This window comes from Oncorhynchus masou, chromosome 22, assembly GCF_036934945.1.
Source record: "Oncorhynchus masou masou isolate Uvic2021 chromosome 22, UVic_Omas_1.1, whole genome shotgun sequence".
Classification (NCBI taxonomy): Eukaryota; Metazoa; Chordata; class Actinopteri; order Salmoniformes; family Salmonidae; genus Oncorhynchus; species Oncorhynchus masou.
This window is the reverse complement of record NC_088233.1, coordinates 40,750,369-40,769,842: the sequence shown is the minus strand read 5'-3', so window position 1 is coordinate 40,769,842 and position 19,474 is coordinate 40,750,369. Positions and strand designations below refer to the sequence as shown.

The 19,474-nt window shown below is 44.8% G+C and overlaps 1 protein-coding gene across 1 annotated transcript in view; it reads left to right on the top strand.

Annotated features, from left to right (window-relative positions):
• Positions 1-19,474, top strand: part of LOC135509501 (A disintegrin and metalloproteinase with thrombospondin motifs 20-like) — a 135,993-nt gene that overhangs the window by 81,979 nt on the left and 34,540 nt on the right. The window contains exons 23-27 of the mRNA XM_064930223.1: positions 690-917; positions 6,462-6,626; positions 7,547-7,810; positions 8,280-8,441; positions 9,032-9,208. Of these exons, the coding sequence (XP_064786295.1) occupies positions 690-917; positions 6,462-6,626; positions 7,547-7,810; positions 8,280-8,441; positions 9,032-9,208 (996 nt within the window). The remainder of the gene's footprint in view (positions 1-689; positions 918-6,461; positions 6,627-7,546; positions 7,811-8,279; positions 8,442-9,031; positions 9,209-19,474) is intronic.

The window sequence follows — 19,474 nt, the reverse complement described above, 5'->3', positions numbered from 1 at the left end:
CCATTTTGATCCACTCAGCTGTAATTACATAGACCCCGGGACCTGATGACAATCAAACAGGAGCAAACCCTGACCCGAGGAAAAGTTAGAATTTCAGACCCAAACCCGATTGGGTTGTAGTCGGGTCTCGGGTATGTCTGGTCCACTCAGACCCATGAAGACCTCTACTATACGTACACCCGGTCTGGAGTTTTGAATTTTGAAAATATTGAATAAATAAATGAATGAGCAATTTAGCGAATTAAGGAATGTCTTTGACCATTGATTGACTCAGCTGAACGAGTTGGCGGGCGGGATACTCAGCTACTTCTATTGACAGAGCTGGTATAGATCTGTCTGTTAATACCTATGTAATCATAATCTACTGCCCAAATAAACGTATACTGCAGCACTTCCTCCACCAACTCAACACCAAATGTACACACACACACACACACACACACACACACACACACACACACACACACACACACACACACACACACACACACACACACAGCGATCTGGAGTAGAAGATTGGCATCTGGGGAGGTAGTAGGCTTCAATTACACTGAGTTAGACTGGGCTTAGCTGGGCTAGACTCTGAGTTAAAACTGCATCCACCCTTCCTTCCTTGAAGTAATCACGGATCTGCTAGCCAAGGTTTTACTGTCTGACCCTGTGTGTGTCTCTCCTGTGTGTTGTTGCAGTGTGCGGTGACGTGTGGCCATGGTTACCAGATGCGGGCTGTGAGGTGTGTGTCAGGGGCGTATGGTGACACGGTGGATGACAGGGAGTGTAACGCTGCTTCCAGACCCAGGGACAGCCAGGACTGTGAGGTGGCACCGTGTCCCTGGGCCTCTCCTCAACACAGCACTGTCCGCCCTGACAGCTCTGGTCAGCTCCTCCCACAGTGGAGATACGGCTCCTGGACCACGGTGAACACAGCACACGACCTTATATAGGCCCATACACACTCACCTCTACAGCAGCACTCAGACTGGTACAGTAGTCTAGAACACAGCACACGACCTTCTATAGGCCCATACACACTCACCTCTACAGCAGCACTCAGACTGGTACAGTAGTCTAGAACACAGCACACACACGACCTTATATAGGCCCATACACACTCACCTCTACAGCAGCACTCAGACTGGTACAGTAGTCTAGAACACAGCACACACACAACCTTATATAGGCCCATACACACTCACCTCTACAGCAGCACTCAGACTGGTACAGTAGTCTAGAACACAGCACACACACGACCTTCTATAGGCCCATACACACTCACCTCTACAGCAGCACTCAGACTGGTACAGTAGTCTAGAACACAGCACACGACCTTCTATAGGCCCATATACACTCACCTCTACAGCAGCACTCAGACTGGTACAGTAGTCTAGAACACAGCACACGACCTTCTATAGGCCCATACACACTCACCTCTACAGCAGCACTCAGACTGGTACAGTAGTCTAGAACACAGCACACACACAACCTTATATAGGCCCATACACACTCACCTCTACAGCAGCACTCAGACTGGTACAGTAGTCTAGAACACAGCACACACACGACCTTCTATAGGCCCATACACACTCACCTCTACAGCAGCACTCAGACTGGTACAGTAGTCTAGAACACAGCACACGACCTTCTATAGGCCCATATACACTCACCTCTACAGCAGCACTCAGACTGGTACAGTAGTCTAGAACACAGCACACACACGACCTTATATAGGCCCATACACACTCACCTATACAGCAGCACTCAGACTGGTACAGTAGTCTAGAACACAGCACACACACGACCTTATATAGGCCCATACACACTCACCTCTACAGCAGCACTCAGACTGGTACAGTAGTCTAGAACACAGCACACACACGACCTTATATAGGCCCATACACACTCACCTATACAGCAGCACTCAGACTGGTACAGTAGTCTAGAACACAGCACACACACAACCTTATATAGGCCCATACACACTCACCTCTACAGCAGCACTCAGACTGGTACAGTAGTCTAGAACACAGCACACACACAACCTTATATAGGCCCATACACACTCACCTCTACAGCAGCACTCAGACTGGTACAGTAGTCTAGAACACAGCACACACACAACCTTATATAGGCCCATACACACTCACCTCTACAGCAGCACTCAGACTGGTACAGTAGTCTAGAACACAGCACACACACAACCTTATATAGGCCCATACACACTCACCTCTACAGCAGCACTCAGACTGGTACAGTAGTCTAGAACACAGCACACACACAACCTTATATAGGCCCATAGACACTCACCTATACAGCAGCACTCAGACTGGTACAGTAGTTTCTAGAATGCAGCACACACCCCTGCTTCACACACCCCTGCTTCACGCACGCACCCCTGCTTCACGCACGCACCCCTGCTTCACGCACGCACCCCTGCTTCACGCACGCACCCCTGCTTCACGCACGCACCCCTGCTTCACGCACGCACCCCTGCTTCACGCACGCACCCCTGCTTCACGCACGCACCCCTGCTTCACGCACGCACCCCTGCTTCACTCACGCACCCCTGCTTCACACACACACGCACTCCTGCTTCACGCACTCCTGCTTCACACACCCCTGCTTCACACACACACACCCCTGCTTCACACACCCCTGCTTCACACACACACACCCCTGCTTCACACACCCCTGCTTCACACACCCCTGCTTCACACACACACCCCTGCTTCACACACACACCCCTGCTTCACTCACCCACCCCTGCTTCACTCACGCACCCCTGCTTCACTCACCCCTGCTTCACACACACACGCACCCCTGCTTCACACACACACGCACCCCTGCTTCACGCACCCCTGCTTCACGCACCCCTGCTTCACGCACCCCTGCTTCACGCACGCACCCCTGCTTCACGCACGCACCCCTGCTTCACACACGCACCCCTGCTTCACACACGCACCCCTGCTTCACACACGCACCCCTGCTTCACACACACACGCACCCCTGCTTCACACACACACGCACGCACCCCTGCTTCACTCACACACGCACCCCTGCTTCACTCACACACGCACCCCTGCTTCACTCACACACGCACCCCTGCTTCACGCACCCCTGCTTCACGCACCCCTGCTTCACGCACCCCTGCTTCACGCACCCCTGCTTCACGCACCCCTGCTTCACGCACCCCTGCTTCACGCACCCCTGCTTCACGCACCCCTGCTTCGCACGCACCCCTGCTTCGCACGCACCCCTGCTTCGCACGCACCCCTGCTTCACGCACGCACCCCTGCTTCACGCACCCCTGCTTCACTCACGCACCCCTGCTTCACTCACACACGCACCCCTTCTTCACGCACTCCTGCTTCACACGCACCCCTGCTTCACACACACACACCCCTGCTTCACACACACACACACACACACACACACACACCCCTGCTTCACACACCCCTGCTTCACACACACACACCCCTGCTTCACACACCCCTGCTTCACACACCCCTGCTTCACACACCCCTGCTTCACACACCCCTGCTTCACACACCCCTGCTTCACGCACCCCTGCTTCACACACACACGCACCCCTGCTTCACACACACACGCACCCCTGCTTCACACACACACGCACCCCTGCTTCACACACACACGCACCCCTGCTTCACACACACACGCACCCCTGCTTCACACACACACGCACTCCTGCTTCACACACACACGCACCCCTGCTTCACACGCACCCCTGCTTCACACGCACCCCTGCTTCACACGCACTCCTGCTTCACACGCACTCCTGCTTCACACACGCACCCCTGCTTCACGCACTCCTGCTTCACACACGCACCCCTGCTTCACGCACTCCTGCTTCACACACGCACCCCTGCTTCACGCACACACACACACCCCTGCTTCACACACCCGCTCCCTCATCCTGGTCTCAGCAGTTTGTCAGCCTTGTTTAGGCTTCTGTCTGTCTAATGCTTTGCATTGTTTTCCAGTGCAAATGAAAACCAGGTCAAAACACCAGGCTTGGGTTTCAAACATGACTCTCAGACTATCAGTAATGTCTGACAGAGAGGCGGTGAGCTCACATGTCTAAGAGGAGGCTAGCGCAAGTGTGGTCCCTCCGACAAAAAATACTCGTACATTCCCCTCAGAAGTGATACTTTTGATTGCTGTAGGTATTTACTGCTTGGTAATGTTCACTTTGTCCTCCTGTTGAGTTCGCTCGAGTGCAGCTAGAATATCACCAGGTGAAAACCTTATGGAGCAGTCTTTACTGAAGATGGAGAGATATACCAATTATTCACACATACAGTTTGTTAAAGATGCGGAGTAAGTGACTGAAATGGTGTCTCAAACGTTTGTAGAAAAGGACTGTTGTTATATACCAGTATGAATTTATATACTAAGCTACAGGACTGTTTTGCTAACACAGACTGGAATATATTCCAGGACCTAACTTGAGGAGTTTGCCACATCAGTCACCGACTCCATTAATAAGTACATTGACGCCATCCCCCCCACTGTGACCGTACCTACAGTACATATCCCAACAAGAAGCCAGACAACCTCCGCACTGAGCTAAAGGCTAGAGCTGCCACTTTCAAGGAGCGGGGCGCTAACCCGGACCCTTATTAGAAATTCCGCTACGCCTTTCGACGGACCATGAAACAGGCAAAGCGTCAATACAGGACTAAGATCGAATCCTACTGAACCGGCTCTGACGCTCGTCCGATGTGGCGGGGCTCGCAAACTATCATGGATTACAAAGTGAAAACCAGCCACGGGCAACACTGAACCATGCGTGAGAACACCAGCTGTTTCGAACGACTGATCTCGCTCTCCATAGGGCCAGACGGATGATCAGGATGCGTACTCAGAGCATGCACGGACCAGCTGGGAAGTGTTTTCACGTACATTTTGCCCAAGAACGCCAAGGTAACCTGTCTAAATGACTATCACCCCGTAGCACTCACATCTGTAGCCATGTAATACTTTGAAAGGCTGGTCATGGCTCACATCAACACCATCATCCCAGACACCCTGGACCCACTGCAATAACGCATATTGTCCCAACAGATCTACAGATGGCCAAATCTCTATTGCACTCCACAGTGCCCTTTTACCCACTTGGATAAAAGGAACACCTACATTGTACGTGAGAATGCTGTTCATTGACTACAGCTCAGCATTCAACACCATGGTGCCCTCCAAGCTCATCACTAAGCTAAGGACACTGAACACCTCCCTCTGCAACTGGATCCTGGACTTCCTGATGGGCCGCCCCCAGGTGGTGAGGGTATGCAACAACACATCCGCCACGCTGACCCCCAACACGGGGGCCCTCATAGGTGCGTGCTTAGTCCCCTCCTGTACTTATTGTTCACCCACTACTCACCCTACACCATTATCAAGTTTGCTGACACGACAGTGGTAGACCTAAATCATCGACGACGATGAGACAACCTATAGAGACGAGGTCAGAGCCCTGGCAGTGTGATGCCCAGACAACAACATTTCCATAAAACATCAGCAAGACAAAGGAGCTGATCGTGGACTACAGGAAACGGAGGGTCGAGCGCGTCCACATCCACATCGACAGGGCTGTAGTGGAGAGGGTCTAGAGCTCCTTGGTGTCCACATCACTAAGGACCTATCATGGTCAGAAAACACCAACACAGCCGTAAACAGGCCATGAAAAGTCCTCTTCCCCCTCAGGAGCCTGAAAAGATTTGGCATGGGTCCTCAGATCCTCGAAAAAGTAATACAGCTGCACCATTGAGAGCATCTTGACTGGCTACATCACCACTTGGTATGGCTAATGCTTGGCATCTGACTGCAAAGCGCTACAGAGTGTAGTGCATTTTGCCCAGTGCATCACTGGGGCCGAGCTTCCTGCCATCCAGGACCTCTATAATAGGCAGTGTCAGAGTAAGGCCCTAAATATTTAGTCCAGCCACCCAAGTCATAGACTATTAACTCTGCTACCACACGGTAAGCAGTACTGATAAACCAGGTCTGGAACCAACAGGACCCTTAACAGCCATGCCATAAGACTGCTAAATAGTTAGTCCGTGTAGCTATTTTATTAACTATCTGCATTGTCCCTTTTTGCATGAACTTTTTTTTGACTCATGCTACTGTCACTTTATAACTAGTATGTACATTTACACCTGTTACCGCGTACTCCTGCACATCAACTCAGTACTGGTATCCCTTGTGTATAGACAGCCAAGTTATCATTACTCATTATGTATCTATTATTACTTTTATTATTACCTGTTTTACTCTTCTATTATTTCTCTATTTTCTTTCTCTCTGCATTGTAAGGAAGGGCCCATAAGTAAGCATTTCACTGTTTGATTTGTACTATTAGATATAGAAGGGAGACAGTTTGACACAATGCTTTTACTATACGTCTGATCTTAAATGCTTGTTCCTCTGTGTGCCTGTCTCAGTGCTCTGTCTCCTGTGGGAAAGGGAAGCGTGCCCGTTACGTCAGCTGTCGGGACGCCCAGGGTGGAGTGGCAGACGAGTCCTACTGTGCCCAGCTGCTCCGGCCTCCAGAATCCTCAGCCTGCTTCAGCCCGTGTGGCCAGTGGCGCTCCTGGGAGTGGTCTCCTGTATGTTATAGTTGTAATTCTATTAGTATAAATATATGTCAACCGCTATTTTGTAGTGAAGTTGCCTTTACTACTGAAAGAATGCCTCACTTATGTCTGATGATTTGATCTGCTCTCTGCCCAGTGTTCAGAGATATGACCGTGTCTATTCTCTGCCCAGTGTTCAGAGATATGACCGTGTCTATTCTCTGCCCAGTGTTCAGAGATATGACCGTGTCTATTCTCTGCCCAGTGTTCAGAGATATGACCGTGTCTATTCTCTGCCCAGTGTTCAGAGATATGACCGTGTCTATTCTCTGCCCAGTGTTCAGAGATATGACCGTGTCTATTCTCTGCCCAGTGTTCAGTGATATGACCGTGTCTATTCTCTGCCCAGTGTTCAGAGATATGACCGTGTCTATTCTCTGCCCAGTGTTCAGTGATATGACCGTGTCTATTCTCTGCCCAGTGTTCAGTGATATGACCGTGTCTATTCTCTGCCCAGTGTTCAGAGATATGACCGTGTCTATTCTCTGCCCAGTGTTCAGAGATATGACCGTGTCTATTCTCTGCCCAGTGTTCAGAGATATGACCGTGTCTATTCTCTGCCCAGTGTTCAGAGATATGACCGTGTCTATTCTCTGCCCAGTGTTCAGAGATATGACCGTGTCTATTCTCTGCCCAGTGTTCAGAGATATGAATGACCGTGTCTATTCTCTGCCCAGTGTTCAGAGATATGACCGTGTCTATTCTCTGCCCAGTGTTCAGAGATATGACCGTGTCTATTCTCTGCCCAGTGTTCAGAGATATGACCGTGTCTATTCTCTGCCCAGTGTTCAGAGATATGACCGTGTCTATTCTCTGCCCAGTGTTCAGAGATATGACCGTGTCTATTCTCTGCCCAGTGTTCAGAGATATGACCGTGTCTATTCTCTGCCCAGTGTTCAGTGACGTGTGGTGTGGGCCGGGCCACCAGGCAGGTGGTGTGCAGTAACTACCACCACCAGGTTGCCGAGTCCTTCTGCGATCAGGACGAGAGGCCCAGCACAGAGCAGGAGTGTACTGGTGCCCCCTGCCCCTCCGTGTACCACCAGAGGCCCAACGACCAGCCCTACAGCCCCCACGACCCCGCCAGCCACCCGGGACACAGCAGCTGGAACGTCCCCTCGGCAGACAACCAGTGGAGGACGGGGCCCTGGGGAGGAGTATGTACAGAACCGTAGGACCATGTCACCTGACCAGGACCAGGGAAGAGAATCATTCCTGGTCGGGTTACATGGTCAAGAAAACCCCCGGGCACTTCGATACCATCTCCATTCACTGCTCTGTCTCACTTCATTGTCTAACTGCGTGCTGCTGTATCTCACATAGAGATCTCTTACTGAGACAGCAAGGATGTGATGTGTAACTGTAATTGGTTGCAGAAAATACCTGCTGCGTAGTTCAAGGCTATTCTGTGTGTCACGTTGTCCTTCTAAGCCCGATGCTTTCCATCTGTGTGTGGACCGAGTGTACTGTAACTCCACAGTGTACTGTAACTCCACAGTGTACTGTAACTCCACAGTGTACTGTAACTCCACAGCTGGCTTTGGTTTACATTGCAGCTGGTCTGTACAAAGTTGTCTGTGTATGTTTCCCCTCGGTCTGTAACACACACTCTGTGCCCGTCCATAGTGCTCCAGTACGTGTGCGGGGGGCTTCCAGAGGAGGGTGGTGGTGTGTCAGGATGCGGAGGGTCGCAGCACCAGCCACTGTGACCAGAGGGTCAAACCTGCCGAGTCCAAGAACTGCGACTCAGGACCCTGCCCTCTGTGGAACTACGGCATCTGGGGAGAGGTCAGTACACAGGCAGTTCAGGGACTATGTGCATCCCTTTCCTGCAGTCTAATGACCTCGTGGCCTCATGGGTGGAATGGTATTCATATTTCATACTTAGTTTTTACACTGACAATCCAGTGTTTATGTCAAACGGATTTGTTATATTTCAGTCTCCTCTGATGTATATAAATTATAGTATTGGGATGCAAACTCAGAATATTATACATTCAACTCTATATCTGACATGGTACAGATGTCTTCTTTTTTTAAAGCCCATAACCATGTGTGTGAGGTGTATACTTTTGTTTCAAAGTAGATTTGTTTAAGATACCAAGAAACACTCTGTGTGACCCTGATTTAGCCCACTGTAGTAAAAGGTTATTAAGCAGATCTGCTTCTGTTAAGCGACGCTACAACAATACAGTCCACTACTAAACTACAGAGAACCATTTCAGACTCCTGGGCGTGAGTCAAATAGTCTAAAGTCACTTCCTTTCCTCTGCACCTCTTCATCATCTTCATCATCTAATCCTGCCCTGACATACTGTACTTAGGAGCCTGCTGAATACTCAGTGACCCCTCCCTCATCTTCCCTTGTCTCCTCTCAGTGTACCCAGACGTGTGGTGGAGGCAGGAGGACGCGCCAGGTGGTATGCCAACGGCCCAACGGTCAAAGACTCAACGACCACAACTGTGACATCCTGGACAAGCCTCCTGACGTGGAGCAGTGTAACCTGGACCTGTGCCCGGGCAGCGCATCCTGGCACCGCCGACCATGGAAGCCGGTACGATAGCACTTCCTCTTCCCAAAGTCCCCCTTGACTTCCTCCTTCACTGGGGCGCGTCACCGTGAGTAGAGATGGGGGTGTACTTAAATTACAGCGAGTGTACTTCTGGCCGTCCGCTAGCGACTAACAGCTAGAGGCTAGCGGCTAGCTTACTGTGTTTTAGGAGTTCTGTAGGAGAGTTAATGGAGCGCTAACATCAGCGCTAGGCTACGTTAGCCCCAGCCCACCCACACTGGGCCCTGCAGTGGCATGGTGCTGATTAGAAACAAGGGAGAGGGAGAACACACACAGAACGCTACTCCACATTGGGAATCATCAGAAACACATGGTTCCCATTTGGAACTTAGGCTCGAAATAAAACTATAAATTAGAAGGACAATGTTGTCCAACAATGCCATATATTTGTAGAGGCGAATTAATAACTCAAGATATATTTATTTCATATGTGAAGCGTGAAGTACATTTTTGTTGTTGTTGTGATTGCTGTCTCACCCTGTAACCGAAGTACACAAGTGTATATTTGTGTATAAGAGTTTTTAATATTATTACTTTATCAAACGGCAACAAATGACTGTTACTGTGTTTTGTGTGTGTCTTTGTACAGTGTGATTTTATTTTTAGTGGCTGGGTTTCATAACTGAATATGATATTTCATATTTCTACTGGTGCTTTTCGGTCTGATCCTTTAAGTCTCATGAACAATGACAGTTTGTACAGAGGAACATATTTTAAAAACAACAGTATGTTTTGTTAGTATTTTTTACGTTATGAAAATAGTTTTTTTTTTTTTTTTTTTTTTTTTTAAAGACTCATAAATTAAGGATGAAATGCAGTTTTCAAGAGTGTCATGTCTCTTAGAATGTTATATTGAAGATGTTTTCACAGTTCTACCATCCCTGTGTAATCCTCGTGCGGTTAACATTTTTACTCATTAACTGCCAATGAATTATAAATCACAAAAATGTAAAAACAGTAACTATACGACACTATAGATCGAGATATAACCATTTATTTTAGGATTACATTTGAATTGGCAGATGTTTGAAATGCTTAGACAAATACTGTTACTGAAATAGGAAGAAAGCTATAATGCCCGTGCAAGGCAAATATCAGGTGCGTTAAGTCATGTTAACTAGTACTGTAGCTACAACGGCTAGGCGCTCACCTTCTCCACTTCAGGGATCGCAAAACTGAACATCGTACAGGGATAACTGGTTCGGCAAAACCCTCAACATCACCTCAGAATATACTCTCAACCTCACCAGTACGCGTGTTGTACGTGTGTTAATTGGTCATAGTGGCACAAACGATTTGAACGTTTGCCTTGTATGGTGAGCACTTTGTCTCTACTGTAAAACTACACCAAAGTAAAGGAGAATTTTACATCAAAATGCTGTTTACAGTTGGGTTTCTATAGAAACACCAGTCGGCCATTTTGATGTCAGAGAATTTGTCATGTTTTCTTTACCTGTGATTAGGTGACTGTAGGGGCTCTGACATAACAGTAGGTTGGCCAATGTGTTCAGAACGAGTCACTATAAAAATGGTTTTATTGTAGAACTTATTCACAGGTCATATAGCTGATATATTTATCTAGTTTACGGTGCATTTGGAAAGTATTCTGCCCCCTTTACTTTTTCTACATTTTGTTACGTTACAGCCTTATTCTTAAATGGATTACATTTATTTTTTTTACTCAGCAATCTACACACAATATCCCATAATGACAGAGCAAAAACTGTTTTTTAGACATTTTTGCAAATGTATATTAAAATGAAATCCTATTTACATAAGTATTGAGACCCTTTACTCAGTTCTTTGTTGAAGCACCTTTGGAAGCGATTACAGCCTCTTGGGTATGACGCTACAAGCTTTGCACACCTGTATTTTGGGAGTTTCTCCCATTCTTCTCTGCAGATCCTCTCAAACTCTGTCAGGTTGGATGGGGAGCATCGATTCACAGATATTTTCAATTGGGTTCAAGTCCGGGCTCTCAAGGACATTCAAAGACTAGTCCCGAAGCCACTCCTGCATTGTCTTGGCTGTTTGCTTAGGGTCGTTGTCCTTTTGGAAGGTCCTCTGGAGCAGGTTTTCATCAAGGATCTCTCTGTACTTTGCTCTGTTCTTCTTTCACTCGATCCTGACTTCTCCCAGTCCCAGCCGCTGAGAAACATCCCCACAGCATGATGCTGCCACCACCACGCTTCACTGTAGGGATTGTGCCAGGTTTCTTCCGGACGTGACGCTTGGCATTCAGGCGAAAGCGTTCAATCTTAGCATCATCAGACCAGAGAATCTTGTTTCTCATGGTCTGAGAGTATTTTAGGTGCCTTCTGGCAAACTCCAAGCGGGTTGTCATGTGCCTTTTACTGAGGAGTAGTTACGTCTGGCCACTTTTACCATAAAGACCTGATTGTTGGAGTGCTGCAGAGATGGTTGTCCTTCTGGAAGGTTTACCTATCTCCACAGAGGAACTCTGGAGCTCTGTCCGAGTGACCATCAGGTTCTTGGTCACCTCCCTGACCAAGGCCCTTCTCCCCCGATTGCTCAGTTTGGCCAGGCTGCCAGCTCTAGGAAGAGTCTTGGTGTTTCCAAATTTCTTCCATTTAAGAATGATGGAGGCCACTGTGTTCTTGAGGACATTCAATGCTGCAGACATTTTTTGGTACCCTTCCCCAGATCTGTGCCTCGACACAATCCTGTCTCAGAGCTCTAAGGACAATTCCTTCAACCTCATGGCTTGATTCTTGCTCTGACATTCACTGTCAAATGTGGGACCTTATATAGACAGGTGTGCCTTTCCAAATCAATTGAATTTTCAACAGGTGGACTCCAATCAAGTTGTAGAAACATCTCAAGGATGATCAATGGAAATGGGATGCACCTGAGCTCAATTTTGAGTATCATAGCAAAGGGTCTGAATACTTATGAATAAGTTATTTCAGTTTTTCTATTGGTAATACATTTGCAAAAAATGCTTAACCTGTTTTCGCTTTGTCATTATGGGGTATTGTGTGTAGATTGCTAAAAAAAAATATATGATTTCATACATTTTAGAATAAGGATGTAACGTAACAAAATGTGGAAAGAGGGAAGGGTGTGAATACTTCCCAAAGGCCCTGTATGTTAATGCAGTAGCAAGATGAATGCAGTCTATTATGGTGCACAAACATCAAACTATGCAATCCAGTTTTAAAGCTCTACAATTTCATTGTAGATGAACTTCCTGTAGATGTGGTTTTCATCTTAATTCAAGTCTGATAGCTCAAAAGGTACAACTAACTGAATCGGCATCTGCAAATCTCGTACCAACAGAAGCACACAAATACCTCTCTCATGATATTGTAGTCATTTGTTGCTGTTTCACTTTTTCTGGGGCCAGTTTTTATATGTCTGAAGGATCTTTCAAATGAAACGTATTTATTTGTTTACAATAGTTTATTTATTGTTGCAGCTTTTAATGTTTTATTTGTTTCGGATTAGATGTATGTAACACTTGGGTTGAACTATCTGTCATAACCTTCGTGGTGCTGACGTGAACCTGACCTGGCATCCGATAACTGCTCCATACATTTCAAAACAATTCATGGCCAACTACTACATCTTGCTTGATGGCTAGCCAGCCAGTCGGCATATATTATATTTGATGTCCTACGACCAGTGGAGGCTGCTGAGGGGAGGACGGCTCATAATAATGTCCAGAACGGAGCAAATGGAATGGCATCAACAACATGTAAAACCCACGTGTTTGATGTATTTGATACCATTCCACTGATTCTCCTCCAGTCATTACAATGAGCCCGTCCTCCCTAACTAAGGTGCCGCCAACCTCCTGTGCCTACGACAGTATAATAAAATACTAAGTGAAACATGATTTCACAAGGTGTCATGTGTGATAACAAGATGAAGTTTTTCTGACACATAGTTCATTTGAAGTGTTACCAAAATGGCTCTGTGTTTGTGTAGACCGTAAGCTCTCCTGTGAGGTCCACTCTGGGCTCTCTTGTCCTCTTCCTCCTTCCGTCCCAAGACATTCGCTCCATCCAAGACTCCTACTCCGCCTCGCCAGCCCAGTCGCCACCTCGCGGCTCCCAACTTTTTTTTTACCCAAGGTGCTTAGTGGGGCAACAGTGCTTTGCTTCTTTTTTTTGTGTGTGTTCAAATGTTATTCATCTTTTTCTATTTATTTCATTCACATGCGAAAATACATAAACATGTTGAAATAGCTTTTCCAACTGTAAAGAATATTAAAGAAACATAACGGTTGTGACATTTGTGTTGTTTTTCCATGTAGTATCATGCTGTGATACTTGGCAAGTGTTGCTTTCTTTGGCAATAATAGTTGCTCCATAACTTCAAAGTCATATTGTTGAGTATGTCCTTTCTATGCTCATCGTAGTATAGAAAATAGCATCATAGGTGCTCTGTGTGCTTATCTGATTTGAGTTTATACCAAATACGTTCTAAAATATGTACTACACTAAGCAAAAAGTACTGAGACCTAAAGGCCTACATGTGAAGCAAGCTGAACCCCCGCCCAAAAGTTGTACACAGGCTAACGTCAGACACAAACTTAAAGATAACTGTTTCAGTTTAATTATATCCCTATGGCAATTCATACACAATATATAATGCAATATTTGTTGATAGAAAGGAATTAATCAATGTCAATCATGTCCTTTAAAATGTTTTATAAAATCCATTGCCTGACCTCCTGATGTCTCTGTACACCTCATCAAGATCCAACAATCTGAGCTTTTCTGAAGAGCATAAAAGTGTGCTTTCTAACGCAGCATAAACAGCATATATTAAAACCCAACACTAAATAATATTGGTCCATTAGTTGCATGTGTGGTAATCCTTACATGCATATGACTGACGCGCTGTAGACAACTACCCAAAAGTCTATATCTGATTGGAACCTATTCAATCTCTTTACATAAACATATTACCATAAACACTTCAAACACTTACATAGATTCAGTCCTCAAAAATTGTTGTTCCATATTCATAGCAATGGTCGCTGTCTGCTTAGAAGTATATTGTGGTATCATTGGGATCAATATCATCTAGCCAGTCATAAACTATACTGCTTTGCCTAACTGCTCGTGAATACATACTGTACAGTATTCCTGTCTGTTTGTATGCCTCCTTGAGGTTATAGAACTGTACTGTTCACCGTAAGCCTATAGCGATGGCTCGGTTGATAGCAGTTCAGTTTGTGGTCCTTGGTATTTGACCAACCATTGACCTCACTCCCCTTGGGCAGTCTTATCTAATGATCAGAAACGCTAGCCATCTTTTTGGGACATGCTTGTTATAAATATGGTCTGTACAATTTCTACCTGTAATTTTTGGGGGTTATTTCCACCCCTGTCACATAGTGTAAAACGGACTGCAGGCTTTATTCATATCGTTATTATATATTTTTGTACATAATTGTATTTAAAAAACACTCAAGAGAAGACATCCTGACTCCAAATCAAACTTTGGCACAGGCTGGCACATCTGTTTACAATTGAAATAATAGGGCTCTCTCCGTAATGCCTTTGGCTGGAGACCAGTATTCAGTTTTACTACAACAATAATTGGTATAAATCGATGTTGGCAAGCTTGTTATATTTGAAGAGGTCCCAAATTGAAACCTGAAAAAAGTGTTTATAGAATATTGTTGATGGATTAATTAATGTGTGCCTTTCTTCTGTTGTATTTTAGCAGGCTTCCACATATAGAGGAGGGTATTTAAACAGGACAAATAAAAGAAGCAGAGCCAATATCTCAGCTAATGCCATGCTGTTTTGACCTTTTTATACTGGCCTCTAATAGCCATGTATCTATAATCAATTTTTAGCTTATACAAATGACATTTTTTAGGGTGTACAAATGCTATCCCCCATCCCAACTTCTAAGCAGTATGCTAAGCTATGCAATAGTAACTTAGACCATTTTTTCATACAAAATAACCCATACAGCGACAGGTTAGTCAGTGTATGAGTGTAAACATGAACCTGAAACCCTGAGGTAATTATTTGACTAAACGGTTCAGGGACAGAGTGAATCACGCATAACATTTACATAAGATGAATTTAAACAAGATGAAAGTTTAGATTCCTTTTCTGTGAAATGTCGTGTTGAAAGAAAGTCCGGTATCAAGTGGTGTCCTGTTGAGACGCCACGTTTATTAGAGGCTTATGGTCTGTCTGGTGAGCAAGAGGAAATAGCGTTGGAGCTTTCGGATTTCCTGAAATACTTCTTCTTGCAATAATTGAACCTTACCTTACTTTGAGGGGTGCCCTTCACTTGTTTAGTTTATTTTGTAAATTGATTTGTATTTATCCTTTGTTTATACAGGTTTTTCTCATTGAGATAAAAATCTATTTTTCAAGAGAGACCTGGTCAGTGATCTCAAATAATGTTGTACTTTTATTAAGCTATGGTAACGACTTGTGTTTTCGCAGATTAGCGTTTTCAATCATTGAGACAGTATTCGGTAACAAACAGTCATGAATGAGTTAGATGCTGGACTACAGATGGCTCCATATGGAATTCCTGTAGTCTTTGTGGCTATGTATATACAGTATTTTGCCATGCTTCACAAAGGGGTTTGTTTTCTCAAGTGGCAGTTGTATGGTTTAAACCTCGTCATGGACTTACCTGGCGAGATAATTAGGGTGTCTCGTGTCATTCTTCAGTCAGGGTTTATCGAATTTAACAATCAAGTCATGTAAGCATTAACTGATACCGAAGAGAATGACTCACCAAAGACTGAAAATCTTAGACATTTATTGCACAGATTTTGGTGGTCAAACAGTTTGTGAGCAGTAAAGTTCCACACAAAACAGATTAGCAACAATGTAAACATTTTAAGTAATGATGATTGTTTTAAAAACCGTTTGCAAAAAAATGTGTGTGAAGCAACATTAACCAACAATAATGCAGTGTGTGATGAATTGGCAAACATTTGAGTAATTTATGCCTATTTTGTTGCTAATGAAAACCATTTCCTGCTGTGAGTGAGGGTTCCCAAGGAGAGCAATCTAAGTTGGAGAGATTGCATTGGTTCAAATGAAATCCACATGCACAACATAGACATACTTGACTTTGGCCTGAGGCCACTTGCAGACAAATTCCCCAAACCTGTCACCCTGGGGTCAGATGGTCATGACATCATTGAGCTTGTGTTTCCTGATCCAGCCCATATGCCAGTCTAGCAACTGGAACTAGCTAGGACCTGGAGACTGAGGTTCCCTCGGCCCCAGTTCTTCAAGCATGGTTCTTGTCATAGCTTAGGTTTGAAACCAGAGCAGGCGGCTAATGCTACATTTGGGCCCTTTGGGGATTGTTTATTTGATGTTAAATCAAACCAAATGATGCAATTCATTAGTTGTATTGGTCAATAGTTGATTGCTGTATCTTGTAGATTTTGGCTTGCCAGGAGGCTGAAGCCTTTGGAGACATCAAACCAGATGCTGCTTTCAGATGTTTTCTGAGGCATCTTTGGACATGAGTAGAGCTTTGACAGCAGCAGTAAAGTCTGTATCAGAAGGCCAAAGAGTTGGGAAAACATGGAGAATAACATATATATTGAAAGAAGAGAAATAGAGAGAATTTTTTAAAGTTTCTCCACTATTCAATTTCCTGTCTGTTTCAAATCAAAGTAATGTGGGATTTTTGGCGTGGGATTTCATTCCAAAACAACAGTAATAATAGCATGATGCTCTTCGCCAACATTTATGTGTCCAAGCTTTTCTTTCTTCCAATTTATTGCAATGTAGAGAGCAATTAAATTATGCTGCCAGGCCTCAATAGAAACAAATTACCAACACAAGACATGTCTTGCATACAAAGATTGATTTGTTTTTATCCCAGACTGACTAGCAAAACAAGCATATCTTGACATGTTTGACAGAAAGAGAAATAGACACGATATTTATATGTTACATATGGAGAATAAATATTAAACATCAAGGGTGGAGAAAGTATTTTATGTAAACCAGTGACCCTACTTTCTTTATGGACATCTGCCATCGAGCACGGTCGACGCTCGATCGACGTCATATAGTTGTGATATACAGTCAGCTCTACTGTATGTGGCCTAGTCCTCTGAATTCACTCATATAGACTCAACCGCTAATGCAGTCTCAGTGAGGGAGGGTGATGACATAAAATGGCCCAAACCTTTGAGAGCAAGAGTTTCCTCGCAACCACAAAGAATCTCTGGATACAGAGCAGAGAAAGGGGAGAAAGAGCAAGAGAGCGGAAGTGACTAGTTTAGGCAGATATTTGTTTCGCTGGTGTTTCAGCTGAGGATGAAATCAGGGGAATAAAATGAGAGATGTAGGGTAAAGATCTGGAAGCGTTTAACCCAGGCTTTCCCTGGCTCTTCTAATGATCGGGAACAGGTCCCCTCTGAAGAGCGCCTGCTTTTTCTCAACTGGCATTGCAACACATCTGAGAGAAGGTCGCTAAAAGTTTATGGGGTGGTGAATCCTCTCTGAAATTGGACTTAAATGCATGTTCCTCTCACCTCGTCTTTCCCGGAGACGTGATGGGATGATTCAAGTTGGGATCTGTTGGTGGCTATAAGGTTGATGGACTGTATTAAACTCACTCTTTTTTTTTTTTTCAAACTTGGTTTAGTGGGAAAGAGTTTGATGGATGAAGTGTCCTTGAAGAGCATGGTAACCTACTCAAAGTAACAGATCTCCCTTGAAAGTAGGGCTTATCACGTTTCACCTCACATCTTACCATAGGCACTCGACATCTCTGCTTTCTGATGTGGACTCAGTGTATTACCCTTTATACAATAGGCGTCAGTGTATTACCCTTTATACAATAGGCGTCAGTGTATTACCCTTTATACAATAGGACTCAGTGTATTACCCTTTATACAATAGGACTCAGTGTATTACCCTTTATACAATAGGACTCAGTGTATTACCCTTTATACAATAGGCGTCAGTGTATTACCCTTTATACAATAGGCGTCATTGTATTACCCTTTATACAATAGGCGTCAGTGTATTACCCTTTATACAATAGGCGTCAGTGTATTACCCTTTATACAATAGGCGTCAGTGTATTACCCTTTATACAATAGGCGTCAGTGTATTACCCTTTATACAATAGGACTCAGTGTATTACCCTTTATACAATAGGCGTCAGTGTATTAACCTTTATACAATAGGCGTCAGTGTATTACCCTTTATACAATAGGCGTCAGTGTATTACCCTTTATACAATAGGACTCAGTGTATTAACCTTTATACAATAGGCGTCAGTGTATTACCCTTTATACAATAGGCGTCAGTGTATTACCCTTTATACAATAGGACTCAGTGTATTACCCTTTATACAATAGGACTCAGTGTATTACCCTTTATACAATAGGCGTCAGTGTATTAACCTTTATACAATAGGTGTCAGTGTATTAACCTTTATACAATAGGCGTCAGTGTATTACCCTTTATACAATAGGACTCAGTGTATTACCCTTTATACAATAGGACTCAGTGTATTACCCTTTATACAATAGGCGTCAGTGTATTAACCTTTATACAATAGGTGTCAGTGTATTAACCTTTATACAATAGGCGTCAGTGTATTACCCTTTATATGAAGTTCACATTGCGCAACGTTCAGTTCTCCTCCCATATCGTCCTACAGCGTCGTATTCGCCCGAGTAAATTGCAAGCCCATTTCAAAGGCTCTAGGTTCTTACAAATATACAGTGCTGAAGTCTGTGAGGCAGTCATTGGTGGGCAAATATTATATCTGATGTGTTCCAAATACAGGATTACTAGTTTTCTTTTGACTTTGTAGTCACTGCTATTATGAAAAAAACATACATTTTACTGTTGAGGACACATAGTCATTCTTCAGGTTAAAAAACACTTTTTGAGTCCGCTGAGCCCAGCTGCAGACTGAACTTTGTTGCACATCTTCAAAGACTGCTGTCGTGGGGGTAGATGGAATCAAAGGGAGATAGCATAGCAGGCTTGGTAAACACAGCAGCGACACACAACAACATCACTCCCATAACGCCCCCATAAAAGCTAGCGGTGTAAACAGAGTGTTCATCTTAGAGGAATGTGTTAATGAGACACACACAGACCAGGTGTTGACGTTCAACCACCTCTAAAGTACAAAGACCTCTAACAACAATGGGATCGTCCCATGATGAACATGCAACACTTTCACATTTTTCTTGTCTATTTGAGAGAGGGAAATGTCACCCTTTGACTGAAAAATGGACTGTAGCTT